General features: G+C 36.0%; 1 protein-coding gene across 5 annotated transcripts in view; it reads left to right on the forward strand.

Annotated features, from left to right (window-relative positions):
* The window catches only part of NOX4 (NADPH oxidase 4), a 170,205-nt gene that overhangs the window by 37,858 nt on the left and 107,941 nt on the right, over positions 1-24,406 (forward strand). For 4 of the 5 annotated variants that reach the window (XR_004053751.1, XM_030918987.1, XM_030918989.1 and 1 more), the window contains exons 3-6: positions 3,758-3,868; positions 5,501-5,585; positions 15,138-15,235; positions 18,641-18,668. Coding sequence is in view for 4 of the 5 variants with exons in the window: in XM_030918987.1 (XP_030774847.1) it covers positions 3,758-3,868; positions 5,501-5,585; positions 15,138-15,235; positions 18,641-18,668 (322 nt within the window). In the remaining variant the exon portion in view is untranslated. The remainder of the gene's footprint in view (positions 1-3,757; positions 3,869-5,500; positions 5,586-15,137; positions 15,236-18,640; positions 18,669-24,406) is intronic. The other variant, XM_030918988.1, reaches the window with a different exon arrangement.

Genomic DNA, 24,406 nt, shown 5'->3' on the forward strand with positions numbered 1-24,406 from the left:
TACTGCAAGCTGAGCAATTTAAAGTTATTGGTGGACATACAAGCTTTGTGAATAAAATAGCCACAAAGATTGTAAATATTTGAACTAACTTGAGACTTGTAACCAAATAAAATGCTTATCAGAGCATGGTATCTGTGTTTAAAGATTCAACTCAATTCAACAAACATTTACTGAATACTACCATTTTATTAGGTCTGAGGATATATAGCTGTAAAAATAAATAATGATGCTGCCTTTGAAAAACTTACTGCCTGGGTGCAGGAAAAGAGTAGAAAGGAGGAGTAAGCCAGATCCTAGAGTTGAGAGGCAGTAATAAGGAGAAATGAGGTACCTTTGGGGTTTCTGCTTCTCCATGGAATGTCCTTATGATAATATATAAGAATTAAGGTAATGCATAGAAAGTCAGAGAAGTTTGAGGTCTTATAAGACACAAACACATAAATTCATATTATCAACTAAAGAGGAAATGGTGCTGGCTAGGACTATAGGGGTAACTCGTGACTAAGTAATAAATAATGTAGTCATGCTTGATAGAAGATGAAACCCAAGACCTCTGTTTAACTAACATACTTTACTGGCAACTAAGGATAATGTATATGGCCTATAGGAGCCATTGGAGTAGGCTTTTCTCATGTCTCTCAATTTAGTATTTATCCTTCCATATCCTTCAGTACATTTTTTGCCTTAGTTTTAATCCTGAGATGAAAAGAGTCATAGAGTCCAGCGTACAGAATTCCTTTTCAACTAGTTTGACTTTGGACAAGGTATACAGCTTCTAAGATCCTTATACAAGTCATCTGTAAAAAAATGAGTATAATAGTTCTTACTTCACAAGGTTTTTGAAAATATTTTCATTGATTCATTAAAAACACTTAGCCTAGCGACTGTTCTATATTGGATGATAAAGAGATGGTAAACCTGTTTGTTGTACCTTACTGTGTCAGCTTTCTATAGATGAGATTTTTATTGTTCTTGCTTTGTTTTTTATTTATGCCTAGACTATTTACTTTTGTATTTTTAATATAAAAATGGTATTTTTAAAGCTACATTTGGCCAGTAAGTTTGGAAATATGCAATTACATTTACTTGCTATAATTTAATGGTTGCCATTGTTTCATAACTTGTAAAGAGTACAGTTGGCTAAATAGCCTTAGGTAGTGGTGTTCAACCCAGGTGGCATATTAGAATCATCTGGAAAGCTTTCAAAAATGTCCATGTTCAGGCACTGCCCAAAGTCATTGAATCAGGATTTCTTGTTGTGCACCTAATTATTATTATTTTGTAACAGCTCTTCATCTCTGACGTGGCAATAATAACATCTACTCAGCTTGTCAGGGTAGATCTGATGATTACATTAAAATATATTCAAAAGCAATTGATAAACAGATAATTGAAATAAAAATGTAGGGTAATATTAAAACATTTTAGAAATACTTACCCTGGTCTTGAGGGGTTTAACATTTACTTACAGAAAAAGGTTAAAACATAAAAATTCAAGGTAACATGTCACACACTAAATGGAAGTAACAGAATAATTATGCTGGGAATCCCATCCTAATAATACTGTGTAGGCAATCCTTAATGTATATGAGGCTGTGACCTTGTCTGGTACTTCTCAAATATTTATACCTCAGTTTCCTTTAATGATAAAAGAACAAGAACAATAACCTTATTGGGGCTGGAGAGGGTTACTAGGAGAGAAGTCTTATCTAGGATGGTTGTCTAAAACCACTTACCTCAAATGTTTGTTCATTCATCAAGTCATTCAACAAAATGTTTATTACCTAATATGTGCCTTCTGGACATTTTCTTTTTAAAGGCAATTTAGCAGCATGATAAAGTAGGGGTTAATAGTATAAATGCTGGAGTCAGAATATCTGGGTTTGAATTCTGGCTCCACAACTTTCTGATTGTCTTATGTTGGGTAAATTCTTAACTTCATTATGACTCAATATTCCTTTTCTTTTAAGAAGAAAGATAGTATTTTTAATTACTTCCTAGGGTTGCAGAAAGAGGTTTAATGTATTAACAAGCATAAATTGACCCAAATTATGTGTGGCTAATAATAAGAAATAGGTGTGCTTTTGCTAACATCTCTGCATTTTTATTCCATTATATTCTTCATTTGTTGTAGTATGAACATAATGCTTTCAGTGTGAACATATGAAGATAATGCTTTAAATTAGCTATCACCAAATGAAAATGGTGCTTAAAATAATGGATATATCCTCCTCCCAAGACATAGTCAAATATATGAATCTCAGTTTTTTCAAGGCACCATCTTATTTAAGATTGGTTATTTTTAGCAACACGGATTATCTAAAGGATGTTATGCTAAGTGAAATAAGCCACGCAGAGAAAGACAAATACTGTATGATCTCACTTACATTTTGAATCTAAAAGAGTTGAAATCATAGAAGTAGAGAGTAGAATGGTGGTTACCAGAGGGTGGGGATGGGAGTGGACAGAGTGTACAAAGTTTCGGTTAGAAGAAATAGGCCTGGTAATCGATTGCACAACATGGTGACTATAGTTAATAATAGTGTATTGTATTTTTCCAAATAGCTAACAGTGTATTTTAATTTTAATTTTTTTATTTTTTAAGACAGGGTTTCGCCCTGTCACCCAGGCTGGACTCCAGTGGCATTAACATGACTCACTGCAGCCTCAAGCTCCTGGGCTCAAGCAATCCTCCTGCCCCAGTCTCCAGAGTAACTGGGACTACGGGTGCATTACACCATGCCCAACTAAGAGTGGATTTTAAATATTCTCACCACATGGCATGCATCTGTAGTCCTAACTACTCATAAGACTGAGGCAGGAGGATAACTTGAACCTAGGAGGAAAGGGCTGCAGTGAGCCCTGATGGCACCACTGCGCTCAGCCTGGGAGAAAAAGTGAGACCCTGCCTCAAAAAAATAAAACAAAATAAATAAATAAATAAATAAATAAATTTATCACAAAGAAATGATGTGTTTTGGGGGATGTATATGTAAAATAGCTTGATTTGATCATTTCATGATATATACATGTATTAAAACATCATATTGTACCCATACATATATAATTATTATTTGTCAATTAAAAACAAAATAACAATTTTTTAAAAGATTAGAAAGAAGATTAGAGACATAATTAGGGAAGTACAGAAAGCAATGAGTGCATATATATCAGTGGGTTCTTGCCTAGTTTCCGGCCAGGAAAGATCTCTAGAAGAGTCATGCTTACTATGTGACCAGAAAGATGAATAGAGTTAGTGATAAGCAGAGCTTGCAGAGAAGCTGTGGTGTGTAAATGGGTGGGTTGTGTGGAGACTGAGAGTGTTCCAGAGAGAGAGAACACGCATGAAAAACTTGCTTGAAAACTGTGACGTTGTCAGTGAACAAAGGGTCCAACACCACGTGCATGTGGAGGTGCAGTATATACAGAAACTCTCAAGACTCTTAACAGACAGAACAGTGGGTTAGGGGCAGAACAAGAAACAGAGTTTCTGTGGGAACAGTGTTTACAGGTGATTGTAACACTATCATTAATGCGAGGAGTACTAAGTTTTAAGGCAGTGCAGAACAGAAAGAAAACAGTTGTTCATAGGGAGTTTTAGTGAGAGGAAAAGGGAAGACTATTCAAGCCTCTTGAAGGAGTTGGCTTTTGGCATGATTCTTAAAAGAGCAATAGGGTAAGACCTGTAGCTTGTAGAGCCAGGTCAGGGCTTTACTATTGTCCTTAACTGTATGCTGACCTTGCCTTATTTGTTCAGCTAGGATTGTGTCTAAGCAGAGCCTCCGCATCTGTTCTTAACCTCAACTGCAGCCTTATCCTTTTACCCATGTGCCGAACACTCTTGGCTTACTTCCGAGGATCACAGAAGGTAAGAAAAATCAGTCCTAGTTACAAATTCCAGCATAAAAATCAAGTGTAACAGTCGCATATTAGTTTATTTAGTTTTCATAGTCTGACTTTTGGCTGGAGTGATTTCTTCTAAGATGATAGTAAAAGCCATGTCACCTGTCAAGTTGATCTGTGAATTATTCTGCAACACCAGATAAGGGCAGAGGATAATAGTAATATTATTAACAGGGATTTCCAGCACTATGCTTAGTTTTTTACATACACACTGGTAAATACTTACAGGGATTCTGGAATCAGGTATGGTTAGTTTCATTTCACACACAAGAAACCTCAGGCATAGAGGCTTTGAGTAACTTCGAGACTAGTGAATGGCAGAGCTAAGGTCAATCCTAATTTGAGTTCTTTCCATTACGTCATGTCTCACTGAGATTCTGTATTTTCACTTAGCTAAATCTAGGTGAGCAAACTAGAGTCCTTTAGATTCTGAGCAATACACGAAACGATTGCTGGTGTAGGCAACAACTTATCTCTGCTTAACACACATACTCATTCTGAAGTGTGTAATAGGCTTGAGAAACATGTCTTGATTAAATAGTGATGTCAATTGTTATATGTAGTGTTGTAAAATGAAGTATGTAAGAAAACAGAAAAACATTTAGTTATTCTGCTAAAACTCAACAAAAATTCTTTTTTGTATTTGTCTGTTTTTGTGTATATGTGTGCCTATGTGTGTATGCATCTTGATTCTTCTTCCGTAAGATTCACTAAGCAAGGCACCACTGGATAGATATTGATATTTTAAAAGGAGTTGTTAACTTGAGACCACTTTGATGTTCTATGAATTTAATATATGCAGATTTACTCTAGGAAAACTTCTCAACCCTTTCTACGTAATTATTTTTAGAAACTCTTTCCTTTTAATGCAGTAATCTGTGAAAATAACTCTCTCTAGGTTGCCTACCATTTAAACTGCTAGGTTTTGATCCCTGTGGTTGGCTATTGGCTTGGCTTGGAGAAAGAGAAGATAAGTGGCAGGGAATGACAAGTTCCCACCTAAGTCCCTCAGTGTTAAATAATTCTTAAAGATTTGCCCCGAATGTGAAACAGTCATTCAAAGGTGCTTGACATTTTAATTTGTTATAAGATCAAGCAGGCATTTCAAACTATAGATGAGATTGCTTCAATTTAAAATAATCTTATTTTTTTGACTACAAAAGTAAATCCTATAGATTTTCAAACTTAAACATTCTAGAAATATGCAAAATGATCAGAGAAAGTTGACCCTCATTTTATTCTGCCAGAGCAACCACTAATGACAATTTGTGGAAAGTGCCTGCAGATACACTAACATATAATACCATTAATGTTGATCAATATAAGATCACTGTGTAGTTTATGTTTTGTAACTTTTTTTTTACCTAACAATGTGTCTTAAACATCTTTCCACATCAATTATATAGACTTCTCACATTTATTTTTTAATGGTTTAGGTTTTCCATTAACTAGATAGATCCTAATTCATCTCACCAATTTTTGATTAATAGGTTTCTGACATATTTTTAAAATTTTGACATAATGAACAATGCTATCCTGAAGAATTTTTATCACATTTGTTGCATTATTTGTACCATAATAAATGATTTTTGTTTAGGTTCCAAGCAGGAGAACCAGGAGATTGTTGGATAAAAGCAGAACATTCCATATTACCTGTGGTGTTACTATCTGTATTTTCTCAGGTGAGAAAGCCAAAGTTATTAATTAATTTGTTAGAATTACACATTTAAAATGTAAACATTCCAGACATATGCAGAATGATCAGAGAAAGTTTTCCCTAATCTTATTCTTCCAGAACAACCAGTGATGACAATTTGGGGTAACTGCCTGCAGATATATTAACATATAATGCCATTAATGTTGAACAATGTAAGATCGTAGCATGGTTTGTGTTTTAAACCACACGTAAAATTATACGTGGAAAATGTGTGATTTTATTGTTCTGTACATTATCTACTGTCAGCAACTTAATATTTTCTTATTAAATAGCTTAGCAGTTCTTTCCATGTTTTTAAAAAGGGCTGTCTGTGGGGAACTACAGAAAATGGATGTGTGTTATAGTTTTTACATTATGATATCCAAAAGCTGGCCCCCAAACTGATAATGACTATTTCCTGAAAGTAAGTAATTTCACTTAGAAATACTGGAAGAAACAGACTAAAAGTTTTCAGGTCTGAAAGTGATGATATGATATGAGTTTAAATGCATGAACCCTTTTTATTTTATTTATTTTATTTTTTTGAAACAGAGTCTGACACTGTCGCCCAGGCTGGAGGGCAGTGGTACAATCTTGGCTCACTGCAACCTCCACTTCCCAGGCTCAAGCCATCCTCCCAACTCAGCCTCCTGAGTAGCTGGGACTACAGGCATGTACCATCACATCTGGCTAATTTTTGTATTTTTTGTAGAGGCAGGCTTTCACCATGTTGCCCAGGCTGGTCTCGAACTTCTGAGCTCAAGCAATTTGCCTTCCTCAGCCTCCCAAAGCACTGTGATTATAGGCAGGAGCCACTGTGCCTGGCCAAATGAATGAAAATTACAATGTGAAATACTCATTAGTAGATTAGGATTCCATCCCAAATTATATGTGATTGATGTTTCTTTGGTATTAATATTTGGTAGAAAAACTAATGTCAAAATTTGCGAAGCTTTATCCTGCTCTTTTCTAAATTAAAAAATAAAACAATGATCTTTGTATTATTATAAATCCTTTTAAAATACATTTTGATCCTGAGCTTTTAGATGATACTTTTCAAATTTTTGGAACAGAAAGTAAGAAACATAGTGATGAAGTACACGGAGTCTTAGGAGTCCACGCATAGGTTCTATCCCCAGCTGCCCTTCTCTTTTAATGTGTGACGTTACCTCTCTGATCCTCAACTTTTTTTATTATTATGATTATACTTTATGTTCTAGGGTACATGTGCACAACGTACAGGTTTGTTACATATGTATACATGTGCCATGTTGGTGTGCTGCACCCATTAACTTGTCATTTACATTAGGTATATCTCCTAATGCTATCCCTCCCCTCTCCTCCCATCCCACAACAGGCCCCGGTGTGTGATGTTCCCCTTCCTGTGTCCAAGCGATCTCATTGTTCAGTTCCCACCTATGAGTGAGAACATGTGGTGTTTGGTTTTCTGTTCTTGCAATAGTTTGCTGAGAATGATGGTTTCCAGCTACATCCATGTCCCTGCAAAGGACACGAACTCATCCTTTTTTATGGCTGTATAGTATTCCATGGTATATATGTGACACATTTTCTTAATCCAGTCTGTCATTGATGGATATTTGGGTTGGTTCCAAGTCTTTGCTATTGTGAATAGTGCCTCAATAAACATACATGTGCATGTGTCTTTATAGCAGCATGATTTATAAACCTTTGGGTATATCCCCAGTAATGGGATGGCTGGGTCAAATGGTATTTCTAGTTCTAGATCCTTGAGGAATCGCCACACTGTCTTCCACAATGGTTGAACTAGTTTACAGTCCCACCAACAGTGTAAAAGTGTTCCTATTTCTCCGCATCCTCTCCAGCACCTGTTGTTTCCTGACTTTTTAATGATTGCCATTCTAACTGGTGTGAGATGGTATCTCATTGTGGTTTTGATTTGCATTTCTCTGATGACGAGTGATGATGAACATTTTTTCATATGTCTGTTGGCTGCATAAATATCTTCTTTTGAGAAGCATCTGTTCGTATCCTTTGCCCACTTTCTGATGGGTTTTTTTTTTTTTTTCTTGTAAGTTTAATTGAGTTCTTTGTAGGTTCTGGATATTAGCCCTTTGTCAGATGAGTAGATTGCAAAATTTTTCTCCCATTCTGTAGGTTGCCTTTTCACTCTGATGGTAGTTTCTTTTGCTGTGCAGAAGTTCTTTAGTTTAATTAGATCCCATTTGTCAATTTTGGCTTTTGTTGCCACTGTTTTTGGTGTTTTAGACATGAAGTCCTTGCCCATGCCTATGTCCTGAATGGTACTACCTAGATTTTCTTCTAGGGTTTTTATGGTATTAGGTCTAACATTTAAGTCTCTAATCCATCTTGAATTAATCTTCGTATAAGGAGTAAGGAAAGGATCAGTTTCTGCTTTCTACTTATGGCTAGCCAATTTTCCCAGCACCATTTATTAAATAGGGAATCCTTTCCCCATTTCTTGTTTCTCTCAGGTTTGTCAAAGATCAGATGGCTGTAGATGTGTGGTATTATTTCTGAGGACTCTGTTCTGTTCCATTGGTCTATAGCTCTGTTTTGGTACCAGTACCATGCTGTTTTGGTTACTGTAGCCTTGTAGTATAGTTTGAAGTCAGGTAGCATGACGCCTCCAGCTTTGTCCTTTTGACTTAGGATTGTCTTGGCAATGCGGGCTCTTTTTTGGTTCCATATGAACTTTAAAGCAGTTTTTTCCAATTCTGTGAAGAAACTCATTGGTAGCTTGATGGGGATGGCATTGAATCTATAAATAACCTTGGGCAGTATGGCCATTTTCATGATATTGATTCTTCCTATCCATGAGCATGGTATGTTCTTCCATTTGTTTGTGTCCTCTTTGATTTCACTGAGCAGTGGTTTGTAGTTCTCCTTGAAGAGGTCCTTTACATCCCTTGGAAGTTGGATTCCTAGGTATTTTATTCTCTTTGAAGCAATTGTGAATGGAAGTTCATTCCTGATTTGGCTCTCTGCTTGTCTGTTACTGGTGTATAAGAATGCTTGTGATTTTTGCACATTGATTTTGTATCCTGAGACTTTGCTGAAGTTGCTTATCAGCTTGAGGAGATTTTGGGCTGAGACAATGGGGTTTTCTAAATAGACAATCATGTCATCTGCAAACAGGGACAATTTGACTTCTTCCTTTCCTAACTGAATACCCTTTATTTCTTTCTCTTGCCTGATTGCCCTGGCCGGAACCTCAACACTACGTTGAATAGGAATGGTGAGAGAGGGCATCCGTCTTGTGCCGTTTTCAAGGGGAATGCTTCCAGTTTTTGCCCATTCAGTATGATATTGGCTGTGGGTTTGTCATAAATAGCTCTTATTATTTTGAGATACGTTCCATCAGTATCGAATTTATTGAGAATTTTTAGCATGAAGGGTTGTTGAATTTTGTCAAAGGCCTTTTCTGCATCTATTGAGATAATCATGTTTTTGTCTTTGGTTCTGTTTATATGCTGGATTACATTTATTGATTTGAGTATGTTGAACCACCCTTGCATCCCAGGAATGAAGTCCACTTGATCATGGTGGATAAGCTTTTTGCTGTACTGCTGGAATCAGTTGGACAGTATTTTATTGAGGAATTTTGCATCCATGTTCATCAGGGATATTGGCCTAAATTCTCTTTTTTGTTGTGTCTCCGCCAGATATGGTATCAGGATGATGTTGGCCTCATAAAATGAGTTAGGGAGGATTCCCTCTTTTTCTGTTGATTGGAATAGTTTTGGAAGGAATGGTACCCGCTCCTCCTTGTACCTCTGGTAGAGTTCAGCTGTGAATCCGTCTGGTCCTGGACTTTTTTTATCGGTAGGCTATTAATTATTGACTGAATTTCAGAGCCTCTTATTGGTCTATTTAGGAATTCAACTTCTTCCTGGTTTAGTCTTGGGAGAGTGTATTTGTCCAGGAATTCATTGATTTCTTCTAGATTTTCTGGTTTGTTTGCATAGAGGTGTTTATATTATTCTCTGATGGTAGTTTTTCTTTCTGTGGGATCGGTGGTGATATCCCCTTTATCATTTTTATGCATCTATTTGAATCTTCTTCTTTTCTTCTTTATTAGTCTTTCTAGCGGTCTATCAATTTTGTTGATCTTTAAAAAAAAAAACAGCTCGTGCATTCACTGATTTTTTTGAAGGGTTTTTTGTGTCTCCGTCTCCTTCAGTTCTACTCTGATCTTAGTTATTTCTTGCCTTCTGCTAGCTTTTGAATGTGTTTGCTCTTGCTTCTCTAGTTCTTTTAATTGTGATGTTAGGGTGTCAATTTTAGATCTTTCCTACTTTCTCTTGTATCCATTTAGTGCTATAAATTTCTCTCTACAAACGACTTTAAATGTGTCCCAGAGATTCTAGTATGTTGTGTCTTTGTTCTCATTGGTTTCAAAGAACATCTTTATTTCTGCCTTCATTTCGTTATGTACTCAGTAGTCACTCAGGAGCAGGTTGTTCAGTTTCCATGTAGTTGAGCGGTTTTGACTGAATTTCTTAGTCCTGAGTTCTAGTTTGATTGCACTGTGGTCTGAGAGACAGTTTGTTATAATTTCTGTTCTTTTACATTTGCTAAGGAGTGCTTTACTTCCAACTATGTGGTCAGTTTTGGAATAAGTGTGATGTGGTGCTGAGAAAAATGTATATTCTGTTGATTTCAGGTGGAGAGTTCTGTAGATGTCTGTTAGGTCCGCTTGATGCAGAGTTGAGTTCAATTCCTGGATATCCTTGTTAACTTTCTGTCTCGTTGATCTGTCTCGTGTTGACAGTGGGGTATTAAAGTGTCCCATTATTATTGTGTGGGAGTCTAAGTCTCTTTGTAAGTCTCCAAGGATTTGCTTTATGAATCTGCGTGCTCCTGTATTGGGTGCATATAGATTTAGGATAGTTAGCTCTTCTTGTTGAATTGATCTCTTTACCATTATGTAATGGCCTTCTTTGTCTCTTTTGATCTTTGTTGGTTTAAAGTCTGTTTTATCAGAGACTAGGATTGCAACCCCTGCCGTTTTGATTGACAGCAGGACTTACCTCACAGATTTAAGACTAAAATGAAAAAATGAATAGAAATTCTTAGGATAGAATTAGTAATTGTAATATATAATTGCAAGGGTTAATTATTTCAGAGGCATAGCACTTGGTATTTTCACCTGACCATTATTTGATGACATAACTGTTTTGATAGTAGTGCCATTTTGACTCAGGAATGTTTTGATACAGCTATTGCCAAGCAATTGTTATACTTTTAGCTTTGTAAAACATTGCCAAGCATTGTTTAACAGGTAATTTCATTGTTTTATCTCTGAATTTCTTCCAATTGATAGTTCCACTTCTGCAGGTGATAGATGGAGAGAGGTTGAGGGATAGGATTAGTACTTTAGTGAGGGTGAGATAAGGACCAAGGGTGTAGTAAGGGTTAGAGATATATTAGGGAGAGGGAGAGTGAAAGGTCAGAAATGCAGGAGGATCAGGAAACCAGCGTATTCATGACTCGATTTGTTCTAAACTGTAATCATGTCCAAGTATTCTGGTTCTACTGGAGAGCAACCAAGTGACTGAGATAGCATGAGCTTGTATTACAGAGAATTTGCATTCTCTCAGTCACTAGTGGTCTGACTTTCGCTATATTACCCTTCTTTACTTTAGATTTCTTATCTGTAAAATAGGGATGACTCTACCTATCACATTGTTTTGTTTTGAGAATCAAATGAGAAAATCTATGCAAAGTGCTTGGGCTAGCTGCTTCCTTGCTGCCTAAAATTAGAAGCCCCACATTCTTTTGACCTAAGAGGTCCTTTAAAAAGGTGAATATATCCCTTAATGATGTATTTTCTATAGCTGTTACCTATGACTTTTTTTTTCAGAGAAATTTAGAAAGGATAGTAATTCTTCTATAGATGACTTTGTATTTTGTAGCCATAGAGTATTAGTTAATATATAAACTTTTAATTTAATATCAAAGGATTCTTTTACTATACATTTGGGTATTGATGAAGCTATATGACACGGAGAGTTTTGTTTAAATAATATACTTGTGCCATTGTTGTGTCACACCTAGACATCCTTTGTTTTACTTCTTTGGAAACTTGTCCTTGCTTGTTAATTAACTCATTTTAGCTTCCTGTCCATTTTTTTTTCTCTTAAAATTTTTTTTTAAAGACTGTTTTTCTGTAGGGCAGATTTAGGTTCACAGCAAAATTGAGAGGAATATATAGAGAGTTTTCATATATCATTTGTCCTCATGCGTGTATAGCCTCCCCCATTATCAACATCCCATGCCAGAGTGGTACAATTTTTTACAATTGATAAACTTACATTAATTGACATATCATTATATCCTAAAGTTCATACTTTACATCAGGGTTCACATTTGATGCTATACATTCTATGGGTTTGTACAAATGGGTTATGACCTGTACCCAGCATTATTGTATCATGAAGAATAGTTAATTGCCCTAAAAATCCTCTGTGCTCTGCCTATTTGTGACCTTCCTTTCCCACTAACCCCAGACAACCACTGATTTTCTTTTTTACTGTCTCTGTAATTCTGCTTTTTCTAGAATGTAATATAGTTGGACTCATGCAATATGTAGCCTTTTCAGATGGGCTTCTTTCACTTAGTAATATGAATTTCAGTTTCCTTTGTGTCTTTTCATGGCTTGAGAGTTCATCTTTTTATAGTGGTAAATAATATTCCCTTGTCTGGATGTACCACAGTTTTTTAATCTATTCACCTATTGAAGGACATCTTGGTTGCTTCCAGATTTTGGCAATAATGAATAAAGCTGCTGTAAACTTTAATATGCATGTTTCTGTGTGGACATACGTTTTTAGTTCCTTTGGGTAAATATCCAAGAGTGTGATTGCGAGATCATGGGATAAGAGTATGTGTAGTTTTTAAGAAACCACCAAACTCACTTCCAATGTTGTTGTGCCATTTTTTGCATCCCCCACCTACAGTGAATGAGAGTTTCTATTGCTGTGCAATCTCACCAATATTTGGTGGTGTCAGTATTCTGGATTTTGGTCATTCTAATAGGTACGTAGTAGTAACTCATCATTTTAATTTGCTTTTCTCTGATGGTATATAATGTGGATCATCTTTTCATATGCTTGTTTGCCATCTGTATATTTTCTTTGGTGAGGTATCTATTAAGATCTTTGGCCCATTTTTTAAATTGGGTTGTTTGTTTTCTTGTTATTGAATTTTAAGTGTTCTTTATATATTTTTATAATAATCCTTTATCGATATGTCTTTTGCAAATGCTTTTTCCCAGTCTGTGGCTTATCTTTTCACGGTGTTCACAACGTCTTTTGCAGAGTTGAAATTCTAATTTTAAGGAAGTCCAGCTTATTAATTCTTTCATTTATCATGTCTCTGACATTGTGTCTAAAAAGCCGTCACCAAACCCAAAGTCATATAGACATTTTTCCTGTGTTTCCTTTCAGGAGTTTTATAGTTTTGCACTTTACATTTGGGTCTGTGATTCATTTTGAGTTAATTTTTGTGAAGAGTGTAAAGTCTATGTCTAGATTTATTTATTTAAATGTGAACTCTTCCTTGTTTCGGCTCCATTTGTGACAAAGGCATTTTCTTCTTTGTATTGCTTTTGCTCTTTTGCCAAAGATAAATGGACTGTATTAATGTGAGTGGATTTCTGGGCTCTCTATTCTGTTCCATTAATCTATTTTTATTTTCTTTTGCTAGTACCATACATTCTTAATGACTATAACTTCGTATAAGTCCGGACTCTTCCCCTACTTCTAACTTGATTACTTGAAGGACCTTATAAATCCTTTAAATAAACTTTTAGGCGTTTTAGCATTCTAGTCCTCTCTCACTTTCATTTTTTTGTGAGTAACTTAGAACTCTAAGCCCTCTATATCTCATATTATGGGTTGTAGGAAATTATGGAGTTTCCTAGATTCCAGGCTATGTCTTCTTTTGAACCATTGTACTACACATATTGTGAACGGTAATGGTTTACTAAGCAATATCAGATCATTTATCTCATTAAGCCTTTCGCTTCTGTCACCATAATTTTACAGAGAAGTAAATTAAAGCCCCTGAAAGGCAAATAATATGGCCAAGATCACAAATTTTCCAGTGAGTTACCTGTTGTGCTTTTCAATACATTAAAATGTGGTGGTAATTCACACCTTATTTTGCCTATAAGCAAAGCTTGAGCAAGGGGGAAGGTGTGATGGGCCCATGCACATCTCACTTTTCCTTCCTTACCCAGCCTCCTCAAGATAATTTTTTTTACCCTAGCTTTGCCAAAATGAGTTCATTTTCACATCTCTAGTAATTTCCTAACACTGCTATTATTTCTGTGAGCTCTGAGTCAGTTGAGCACTTTGTTTACTGTGATTATTGTTTTCCTGAATTTTGTCCCATGAAGTGATTCCCAACACTTTTTCTGTTGGGTTAAGAATATTATGATTTAAATCTGTGGATTGTGAAAAATTTCCACTAGTTGAAAGTCTTTCAGTGGCCTATAAGTTACCTTATGGGGTAGGGAAGTATGCAAGATACATATTAATAGCAGATTTGGAACTATGGAAGAGGTGAAAGATGTGGAATACCTAAAATATCAGGGAGGTGCTCAAGTAAATAAATAAATACCCATATCATTAGATGCATATTTATGTAAGAGTGTGTGTGTGTGTTAGGGGGAGGATTTGTGTGTGTGTGTGTGTGTGTGTGTTGGGGGAGGATATGTGTGTGTGTGTGCGTGTGTATTGGGGGAGGATGTGTGTGTGTGTGTGAGGGGGAGGGTGTGTGTGTGTGTTGGGGGAGTGTGTGTGTGTTGGGGGAGGATGTGTGTGTGTGTGTGTCAGGGGAGAATGTGTGTGTGTGTGTGTTAGGGGGAGGATGTGTGTGTGTGTGGTGGGGGAGGATGTGTGTGTGTGTTAGTGTTAGAGGGAGGATGTGTGTGTGTGTGTGTCAGGGGAGAATGTGTGTGTGTGTGTGTTAGGGGGAGGATGTGTGTGTGTGTGGTGGGGGAGGATGTGTGTGTGTGTGTGTTAGGGGGAGGATGTGTGTGTGTGTGTTAGTGTTAGAGGGAGGATGTGTGTGTGTGTGTTAGGGGGAGGATGTGTGTGTGTGTGTGAGGGGGAGGGTGTGTGTGTGTGTTGGGGGAGTGTGTGTGTGTTGGGGGAGGATGTGTGTGTGTGTGTGTCAGGGGAGAATGTGTGTGTGTGTGTATTAGGGGGAGGATGTGTGTGTGTGTGGTGGGGGAGGATGTGTGTGTGTGTTAGTGTTAGGGGGAGGATGTGTGTGTGTGTGTGTGTGTGTGTGTTTCTCTTATCCCTGACTTACTAGGGTTGTTTCATTACAGCCTTTGAACATTTGGTAAACTATTTATAGTTAAGTTTTTTGTGTCTTTAAAACTTCACCTTTCCATGTAATATTTCATTGCCCATATAGCTGTCAAAGTTTGACCCTGTGTTTACTGAGGGGGAGGAAGAACTGAGTCCTTGACATGGAGCATATATGAAAATCTCACTAACTTGCCCCTGGTGTGATTCTGTAGGTGTGCATGTGGCTGCCCATCTGGTGAATGCCCTCAACTTCTCAGTGAGTTACAGTGAAGATTTTGTTGAACTGAATGCAGCAAGATACCGAAATGAGGTGGGTGGTCTCTGTCTTCCCATTTTCCTTTCACTTGTCATGAGATGACTAATGAGGGTCTGTGATTTTTCCCTGAATATTTGTACCTTACTGCTCCTTTTGAGTGCTTTTAAAATGCAGTTGTCAAATTGAGTTTTATTCCTTTTCAATAGAAAATATAAGTAATTACTATTTCATAGTCTCTCCTGCTGAAAGTGGGAGTTGGTAGAATGTCTACTTTTTTATTCTGCAATGTTCAAATGGTTGCCACTCAGGTCTGCCTCTGACTCCCAGCAGCTTTTGTCTAATTCCTATCATTCAGTTGAGAGTGTCGACAGTGCCGTTACAGGATAAAGATACTTTATAACTCACATACTAGGTTTTGGGGAAAAGGAAAGAAAAGTAGATTGATTATTTGTGAATCCTGGATAAATCAATTTATTTTACTTAAAAAAATGTTAGTGAGTTTTCATGATTCATTCATTTAAAAACATTCCTCAAATTAGGTGATGTTAAATTCAATTATGTAGCAGGCAATATCTGACATAGTGCTTTTCTCCATGTGAAGCCATCCATGAAATGAAATTATATGTGCAAGGTGCAGACCAGAGCTTGATGAACAGCACATGCTCAGCCAGTTAGGTCTCTGTTGGTTGATGCTCTCATACAGTCCTCAGGCTGCCTTTGCTTCACAATGCCAAGACTACATCAAAAACAAACTGTTCTGTGCCATTTAATCAGCATCCCCCAACCCTAATTTTCCTGTTCTGCAGACTGAGTTTGGTAGTGACTTATTAAAATTTTTTCCCATCTTCCCCACTCCTTTTTCTCCTCCACATATCACCAGAGTTTTCTAGGTTTAATACTGTTGTGATCATGTGCTTGACCTCCCCCTCAAAACAAAACTAATGAAAAAGTAACAACAAATACAGAAACAAATCACAAAACCAAAATAGCCAGCAACCTTTGATATAGCCCTTGTCTCTACTGGTATTTTAAAAAAATAACAACATGATCTAATTGGTCTTGGTTGGGAGGTAGGCACTGATAATTTGTAAAAGTTTCACAGGCTTGTAGAGTGCATCCAGCACTGAGAACCACTGAAAAATTCCAGCTCCTTAGCAGGCCAGTGACAGCTCTTCACATGTAATTATTTCAGACCCAGCCTCCACTTCTCCCTGTCTCACTCCCACCTGCTTCCCTTTCTCCTGCTGCCCTTGCTCAAATCACTAGCTACTTGTGTTCTGCCCCGTTACAACATTTTCTTTGTTTCTTTTTCTTCTCTTTTCAGAATTCATGTCTTTAATAACTTTAATGGTTTTCTAATTTTAATGGAATAAACTTTTGCTTAAGTTCCAATATTTTTAGTGATTTCAAGGTTTTCGGTTATTAAATTTATTTTCTTTGAAAAGTTATATATGCCCAATATAAAATATTTTAAAACTCTCAAGTAAATGAAGTTAAAAGTGAAAGCTTCTCTTCCAAAACAAGCCACAGTGTATTACATTTTTTTCTGATATTTTGAGTGGCATTTTATGGTATATATTCCTTGGCAATTTACTTGTTTCCACAAATATACTTTTATAGCTTATTGTATCAAAATATCTTGATCTATCTCATTCTCTCCATATGACTATGCCATAATTTATTTTTAGTCTTTTTCTTATTCAGACATTTAGGTTGATTCTAAGTTTTTGTTATGAACCACACTCCAATAAATGTATTTCTTTGTCCACTTCTGTACAGATCTGTAGTTGGAGAATTTTGGTTTAAAAGGTGGCACATTTTTAGTTTTGATGGACACTGCCAAATTCCTTTTTAAAAAGTCTTCTCCTTTTTTCACACTTCTAACTAATATTAGAATGCCTATTTCTACAACTCATCTCTGTTGTTTTTTTCCGACCTGATGGATGAAAATGGCAACTCATTGTTTTAAGTTAGTATTTCCCCTGTGTTTATTTCTTCTTGTATTCCTTCTTTCATGTCTCTCTTTTTGTTTTTTTCCCTCTTTTTAATAAATATGTATTTAGCATCTAATAGGTACAAGGCAATGCATTAGATGTAGATGAAAATAAGTGTGTATATATATATATATACACACACATATATTTAAATGTATACATAAATATATATGGCATATCTATTATATATAGATTATATATTGTATATTGCTGTATTTATAATTGATTATATATATATATATAAAATCAACACATATGTTATTTTGTGAACCGCTTTTGAAAAAGATGGTTTTGTGCCATATGCCCTATTGTTCTTGTTTTATGCTTGTACTCTGCATGGAAGGACTCACCCTCCAGCTTGTGACTGCTGCCCTTTCTTGATAGCCCAGCTAAATCTGCCTCACCTTGCCACTGTGAAAACATCTCTCACTCTCATGCTTCCTTTTCTTTCTCTAGTAATATTAATTGTTCCATCTTCTGGGTTTCTGCAGGTATTTATTCACGTTTCTATTCTTACGACTTTGTTCGGCCCATATTATATTTTTATGGGTTGTTTATACATTCAGTTTTCTTAGATCACCCTATAGCCATGTTTGTAATAGTTGGAATAGAAGTCAATTGAATTAAGCCAGGTGAGGAGCTATTCCTAGGCAAGTGGTCCTTATTCAAAGACCCCCAAATGACACTATATAAATTGTTTCCTTCTTAGCACATAGTCTGGCCTGACCCATGATTCAATGGAGGCACAAATAAAGGAATTCAAAAGCTTGTGAAATATTAAGCACCATGGGGATAAAAAATAAATTCACAAATCTAGTAGGGATTGGTTTTCCAGAAGGTAGAAAGGTATTGACTATAACCCATTAGAGCATAAGAGATATAGTTTAAAGGAAATCATACAATATTATAACAATATTAATGTTTCATATTTCCAAGTAGTAGAAACTGATCTTTGTTTATCCTCACCACTTTTCACTATTTTTGAAACATAGAAAATTAGTCTTCTTTGTCTTGAGCTTACAACGTGCAAATCCCCTACATAATTTATTGGTTTTAATTCTGTCTTCACATCTTGTGATGTAATTTCACAGTTTTGGTGAACAGATTATATAATAATACTTTAATATCATGGCTAAGATATTGAGCTCAAAATGGTTAAAGGTAGGCTTAAAACCAGTGCTACTAGCTTGTAGGTAACCATTAATAATAATTTCTAGGCCTTTTGAGTCATCCAGTATTTTGCCTCAGATGGATAGATTTCTATGAATTGGGTTTTTGCTTGTTGTAATCTCCTCTAGCATTGTGAAAATGTTATGAAACTTAATCGAGTCTTTGTCGCTTCCATTGGATAAACAGTATTTTACATGACAAATATATGGCTTGTAGATACTGCATACTCTTTATAGAATTATATGTCATCCGTGCTTTAGTTTTTAATCACTTATTTTTTTTTTCTTTTTCTCAGGATCCTAGAAAACTTCTCTTCACAACTGGTAAGTTGTTATTCTTAGCCTTTTCTTTAGATTCAGGAACATCTTTAAAAGTAGACATTATCGGGCTGGGCACGTTGGCTCATGCCTGTAATCCCGGCACTTTGGGAGGCCAAGGCGGGCAGATCACCTGAGGTCAGGAGCTCTAAATCAGCCTGATCAACATGATGAAACCCCATCTCTATTAAAAATACAAAAAATTAGCCGGGTGTGGTGGGTGGCGGGTGCCTGTAATCCCAGCTACTTAGGAGGCTGAGGCAGGAGAATCACTTGAACCCAGGAGGCAGAAATTGCAGTTAGCTGAGATTGCGCCACTGCACTCCAGCCTGGGCATGACAGAGCGAGACTCCATCTCAAAAAAAAAAAAAATTTAAAAAAAGTGAGCATTATCAAATTACATGACAATTAGATATGTGTTACAAATATAACACATGGACAATTTGCATATAAGAATAAGTATTTGGAGCTAAAGGATAAGGTTGCAATGAGAACAGAGAGACAATGCAAACATTGGGGTGTGAATAAATGGAGATTAAAAATAAGCAAATACATTTCACTGTCATATAGTCTTCCTATCAAAACAAAATAACCGCTTGCTTATTGAGGGCCTGCTTTGTGCCTGCTGCTCTGGCAAGTGCTGTCGGAGATAGTGCACGTTTAACAGGCTCCTGCCCTCAGTGTATTGGAAAGGAAAAACAAGCACTGTGGGTATCCATGGAGTTCTTATAATTCAGTCATTTAGTGCAACTTTTTATAATCTTAAAATCTACAACAAAGAGGAGAAACAGTCATTAAAATAAGTTATTTCTTTGAAATATGTCTCCTATTTCATTTGTAATTTATTTTTCCTTTTCAAGCTTATTGTCCATGAAATCTCAGTCTAGACTAATAATTTGTTAAAGCACGTTTGAACATCTCAAAATTTCCCCTGATGTTAAACATTTTTTACTAAAGTTCTTCTTTTTCCCAACCTTACATTTATAAAGATGAAAGAAGAAAGATGCATTTGGGGAATTTTTAGCACATATTTCAGGGACAAGGATGATTGCAGAGTCGAGATGATCTATCATAAATTGTTGGCTGTAATACCCAATTAAGTATTGGAATTGCACATGGGACTGAGGCACATTACTCTGGCAAATGCATTGTTTTTCTTTTGAATCAATTTTATGATGAAAAATCACAGTAATTCTAGTGCGTTCCCCATCCATGTCACAGCTATATATTTAGATGTATAAGATACATTTTGCTTTTGTCTATAGATTTATAATACTTGCCACTCGCAATGTATTTCACAGTTTTCTCTTTAGAAACACAATTTAGTTTTGCTTACAACTTTGCTCATTGAAAACGTGTTTTCATTTAGGCCTGAAGAATTAGATGAGAACACAAGTACAGAAAAACAAAACCTTATGTATGAACCAATATATTTTTTGGTTTACTGTTAATTTGTTTAAGAGAGAGAAAGAAAAACTTTGTTTAATATTATTTTCTAAAACATAAAGTTTAATTGAAGCCTTGGAACCTTTAAAATGCTTTGAAATGTTTAGTTTACAAAGATACAAAAAATTTGTTATGTGACTAAGATATCACATTAAGGCACTTAGTATAATTAATACTTCTTATAAGCAGGTAATCTCACTACCTAGCATGCAACCCCATCATCCTATGTCCTTTCCCAGAGGTCCCCCCAAATGGTGTTGGACTTAGTAGAGAAGACACTTAATACAAATTTCCCAGGTCTACCTTAGTGTGTCTCTGGGAGAGACTTGGCAAAGTGTGTTACTAATCTTCTCAGGTACCTTGGGAGCTGCTGTCCTGTCACTACTGAACACCTCATCATACTCTTGAGCATACTATCTTGCTACTACCTGCCTTTTGTATTACTTATTTATTGTAAGTAACCGAGAGATAATTTAAAGTATGTGACAGGGTGTGCACAGGTTATGTATAAATACTTCAGCATTCTCAAACTTGGGTATCTGTGAGGGGTCCTGGAACCAATCGCATGGATACTGAAGGATGACTGTAAAAATACTGTGTTGTAGAATAGTTTATTTCCTTACATATACTGTCTTTTCCACTTTTAGGTGAGATTCTCTTGGGTTGGGAAGGGCTGCTTCTACAGTATGCAGGGTCCTAGGTAAACATTTTTTTTTATGGCCTCTGGCAATATAAACAATTTGAGCCACCCAATTCAGCAAATTAGTACCATTTTGGTGGCCCACTCTCACATAATTTCAAGAAAGAAATACCATGCTGGCCAGCAGGAGGCATCCACTTTCCAGGTCATCAGCGTAGAACGGGGCTCGGACACAGGGATCCCTAAGTGTAAGTCTGGAGCTCCTAAGGCATTTGTTTGTCCCCACTGAAGAATAGCAGGTGAGAGTGCAAAGTAGAGTCTAAGGATGGTAATGAGATGAAAGATACCCTTTTCTATCAAGAACTTAATCTAGCTTTGTATCACTAATACTGACTGAAACTATTCCACAGCCATCTCTGAATGTTCTCAGGCACAGCACCTAGGAAACATTAAGTTCCTGATGAAGGAAAGCATGTATGTTTTTAGGTGTTCTAGTGATAAAGAATATGTGTATAGAGAGAGACAGAGTCTCACACTGTTGCCTGGGTTGGAGTGCAATGGCATGATCTCGGCTCACTGCAACCTCTGTCTCCCGGGTTCAAGCTATTCTCCTGCCTCAGACTCCAAAGTAACTGGGATTACAAGTGCCCATCACCACACCGGGCTATTTTTTTGTACTTTTTTTTTTTTTTTTTTTTTTTTTTTTTTTACTATAGGCGGGGTTTCACTATGTTGGCCAGGCTGGTCTTGAACTCCTGACCTCGTGATCTGCTCGCCTCAGCCTCCCAAAGTGCTCAGATTACAGGCGTAAGCCACTGCGCCCAGCTGATAAAGAATATATTTATTAGTTAATAGATTTCATGGAGTTTAGTTTTTTTAATGTTATGTAGAGTCTTCTATCTCTGTGTGTTGAAATTTTTTTCATTGGAATCTAGTACTGACAAATTAAGATTGTCTTGTAGAAAATAAAGTCTTTGGCTATACAAGTGATGTAAAATATAGTGGCTAAACTTACTTACTACATAAGAAATGTTAAAAACATTCCAATTATGGATTTCTAAGGTAAGATTAATAGATTAAATTATTCAAACATTCATTTAAAAATGCTTGCTACATATCTCCGAATTTGCTAGCACCTTTCATGGTGAGAATAAAATGGATAGTGTCTAATTTTAATTTTAAAAACCCTCATAAACAAATATAATTATGTTTCCAGTTATGTTAGGAAAATAGGATAATGAATAGATAATGGTATATTTCTGACCACACCTGGGTATGGATGAAAATAATCACTCAGGTTCTTCTAGCAATTACAATGTCATGCAATTATTCATTTTAAAAGCGACTAATAAATTTAATATGCATAAATATAAAGCAATAAGAATAAACATGTAAACATGTATTTTGCTAAGGAAACATGTATAGGTTTGTCTTCCTAACTTTGCCCAGTGAGATTAGATTAGCCCAATGATTTCCAGCCGGTGTTTTCAGACTCTCGGAATGTGTTGTAATAAGGCTAATGTATTGGGACTTAGCTGAGCTGTCAACCAACCCTAGCTTCAGGTGCCCTTTATTGTGCCCCGAGAGCACTCAGTACTTAGCTCTCTTTACAGCACTTAGTGACCTGTGTTGTAATTGCCTGCTTAACTTGTCTGTCTCCACCAGTGGAGTGGGATTTTTTGTAGAGCAGAATTTATTTTATCTCTAGCATTTAACAGTACATTGTATATGCCTACAAACCGTTCACTGAATGAATATAAGTCATTTGTTTAACTCTTTTATTTGATGCATAGATCTTCTTGCAACATCCCAGATAATAGGTTAGCCAGCCTCTGCTTGTTTGCTTCCAGTGGGCTTCTTAAGGTAGTTACCCCTGACTTTTTGACAACTCTGGTTATAGTATATTTTTTTGCCCTTGCTAATTGTAAGTTCTTCTTCATTGATCTGAAATCTATTACTTTATAAATTATGCACTTTGGTCTTTTTTACTTTCAGGAAATAAGAAGGAAAAACAAATTCTTCAGATAAAAGAGATAACTTTATAAATCTGAAGGAACATAGAAAATCATCAGATTTATTCTCCTTAGTTTGCAGATGAGATTCAGTGAAATTGGAGTTTAGTCTGAGGGACAGTAACAAGAGTGTAATCCCAGACCATATACATCATTGGCTGGGTCTTCTGGGCCTTCTACTTTATCCTCAAATGACTGAAGTAAACTATTTGACCTCCTCTAAGTCTTTCCAATATGTTTTCATGTTCTGACTTAAAAGGAATATTCTGGTCTAATAAGTTTAAGAAAATATTTAAGTTTAATCAGGATTTTTAAATGTAATATTTCTCAGGGACTTTTATACATTAATGTACCCTGTTGCTTTTTAAGGGATGGTTATAGTATTTTTTGGTAATGGAAATTAATATTTCAAGGAATTAATTTTCAAATAATACACTTTGGAAATTGTGGCTGTATTCTAAACATACTCCATTTTTCCAGGTGTTCTTTCGATGAAGTAATTTGCAGATATTCCATGACTAATCTTGGCATGTTCAGAACTATGTAGGAAACTGTATGCAGACATAGAAGAACACTAGTAAAGGCCCAATAAAATATTGGAAAAGCCCCTCTAACTATAATTTCATACTCTGTAGCCATCTGGGATTCTATCATTTAGTTATTCATTTGGTCAAATAAAGGTTTTCTTTTTTAATGCTTGAAAACAGTGAGATCAACCTCTTCTTTTTTCTCTCAAATTTATGAAATTATAATTGAAGTACACTAATTATACACATGTATACAATTTGATTGGTTTTGATATATACATATATACACACATACACAATAGTGGAACCATCATCAAAAGTTAAATGATAAATATTTTTATTATCACAGAAAACTTTTGTGCTCTTTTATAATGCATCTTGCCCTCTACCCCTCCTAATAACTGATCTGCTTTCTGTCACTGAAGAATAGTATAAATTTTCTGGAATGTTATATACAAAGAATCATAGAGTTTGTACTTTTTCAGGGCTGGGGTGATTTAACTTCTTTTATTCAGTCTAACAATTTTGTGGTTCATGTATATTGTTGCTTATCTATCAACAGTTTACGTTTTTTTATTGCTGATTAATTTTCCAGGTATGGATAAGTACCACAATTGTTTATCCATTAATCTGTTGATGAAGATCAGAGTTGTTTATAGACTTTGACCGTTAAAAATAAATAGCTATGAACATTCTTAAACAAGTCTTCGCATGGATGTGTGTTTGTTTCTTTTGAGTAAACATTTGGAAGTGCAATGGCTAGGTTAATTTGAAGGCATGCTATTTTTCCAAAATAGTGTATTTTTCATGCTGCTAGCTCTTTAGAGTGAACTAGACTAGTTATCTTGCTCATCTCTTACAACTGGGAAATAAGCACTCACAGTAGGAAATGGAAAAATCAATGGGAAAGAAAGTACTCTGGGAAGGAAGTGCAGAGAAGAAATGATTTGGATTAGGTACATTAGGGAGGGGCACCTTTTATTAGGTTTCTAAAACTGTCTACTGGGAAAGTGAGGAGGTGCGAGTACTCAAGTGCTAAGAACCCGTAGGCTAATTTTCTTATTTTTCATGTAGTGCTTTATAAGTGAAATTTGTTTCTATTGTACTGAGATTTCGAAT

This window comes from Rhinopithecus roxellana, chromosome 15 (assembly GCF_007565055.1).
Source record: "Rhinopithecus roxellana isolate Shanxi Qingling chromosome 15, ASM756505v1, whole genome shotgun sequence".
In the NCBI taxonomy this organism is placed as follows: Eukaryota; Metazoa; Chordata; class Mammalia; order Primates; family Cercopithecidae; genus Rhinopithecus; species Rhinopithecus roxellana.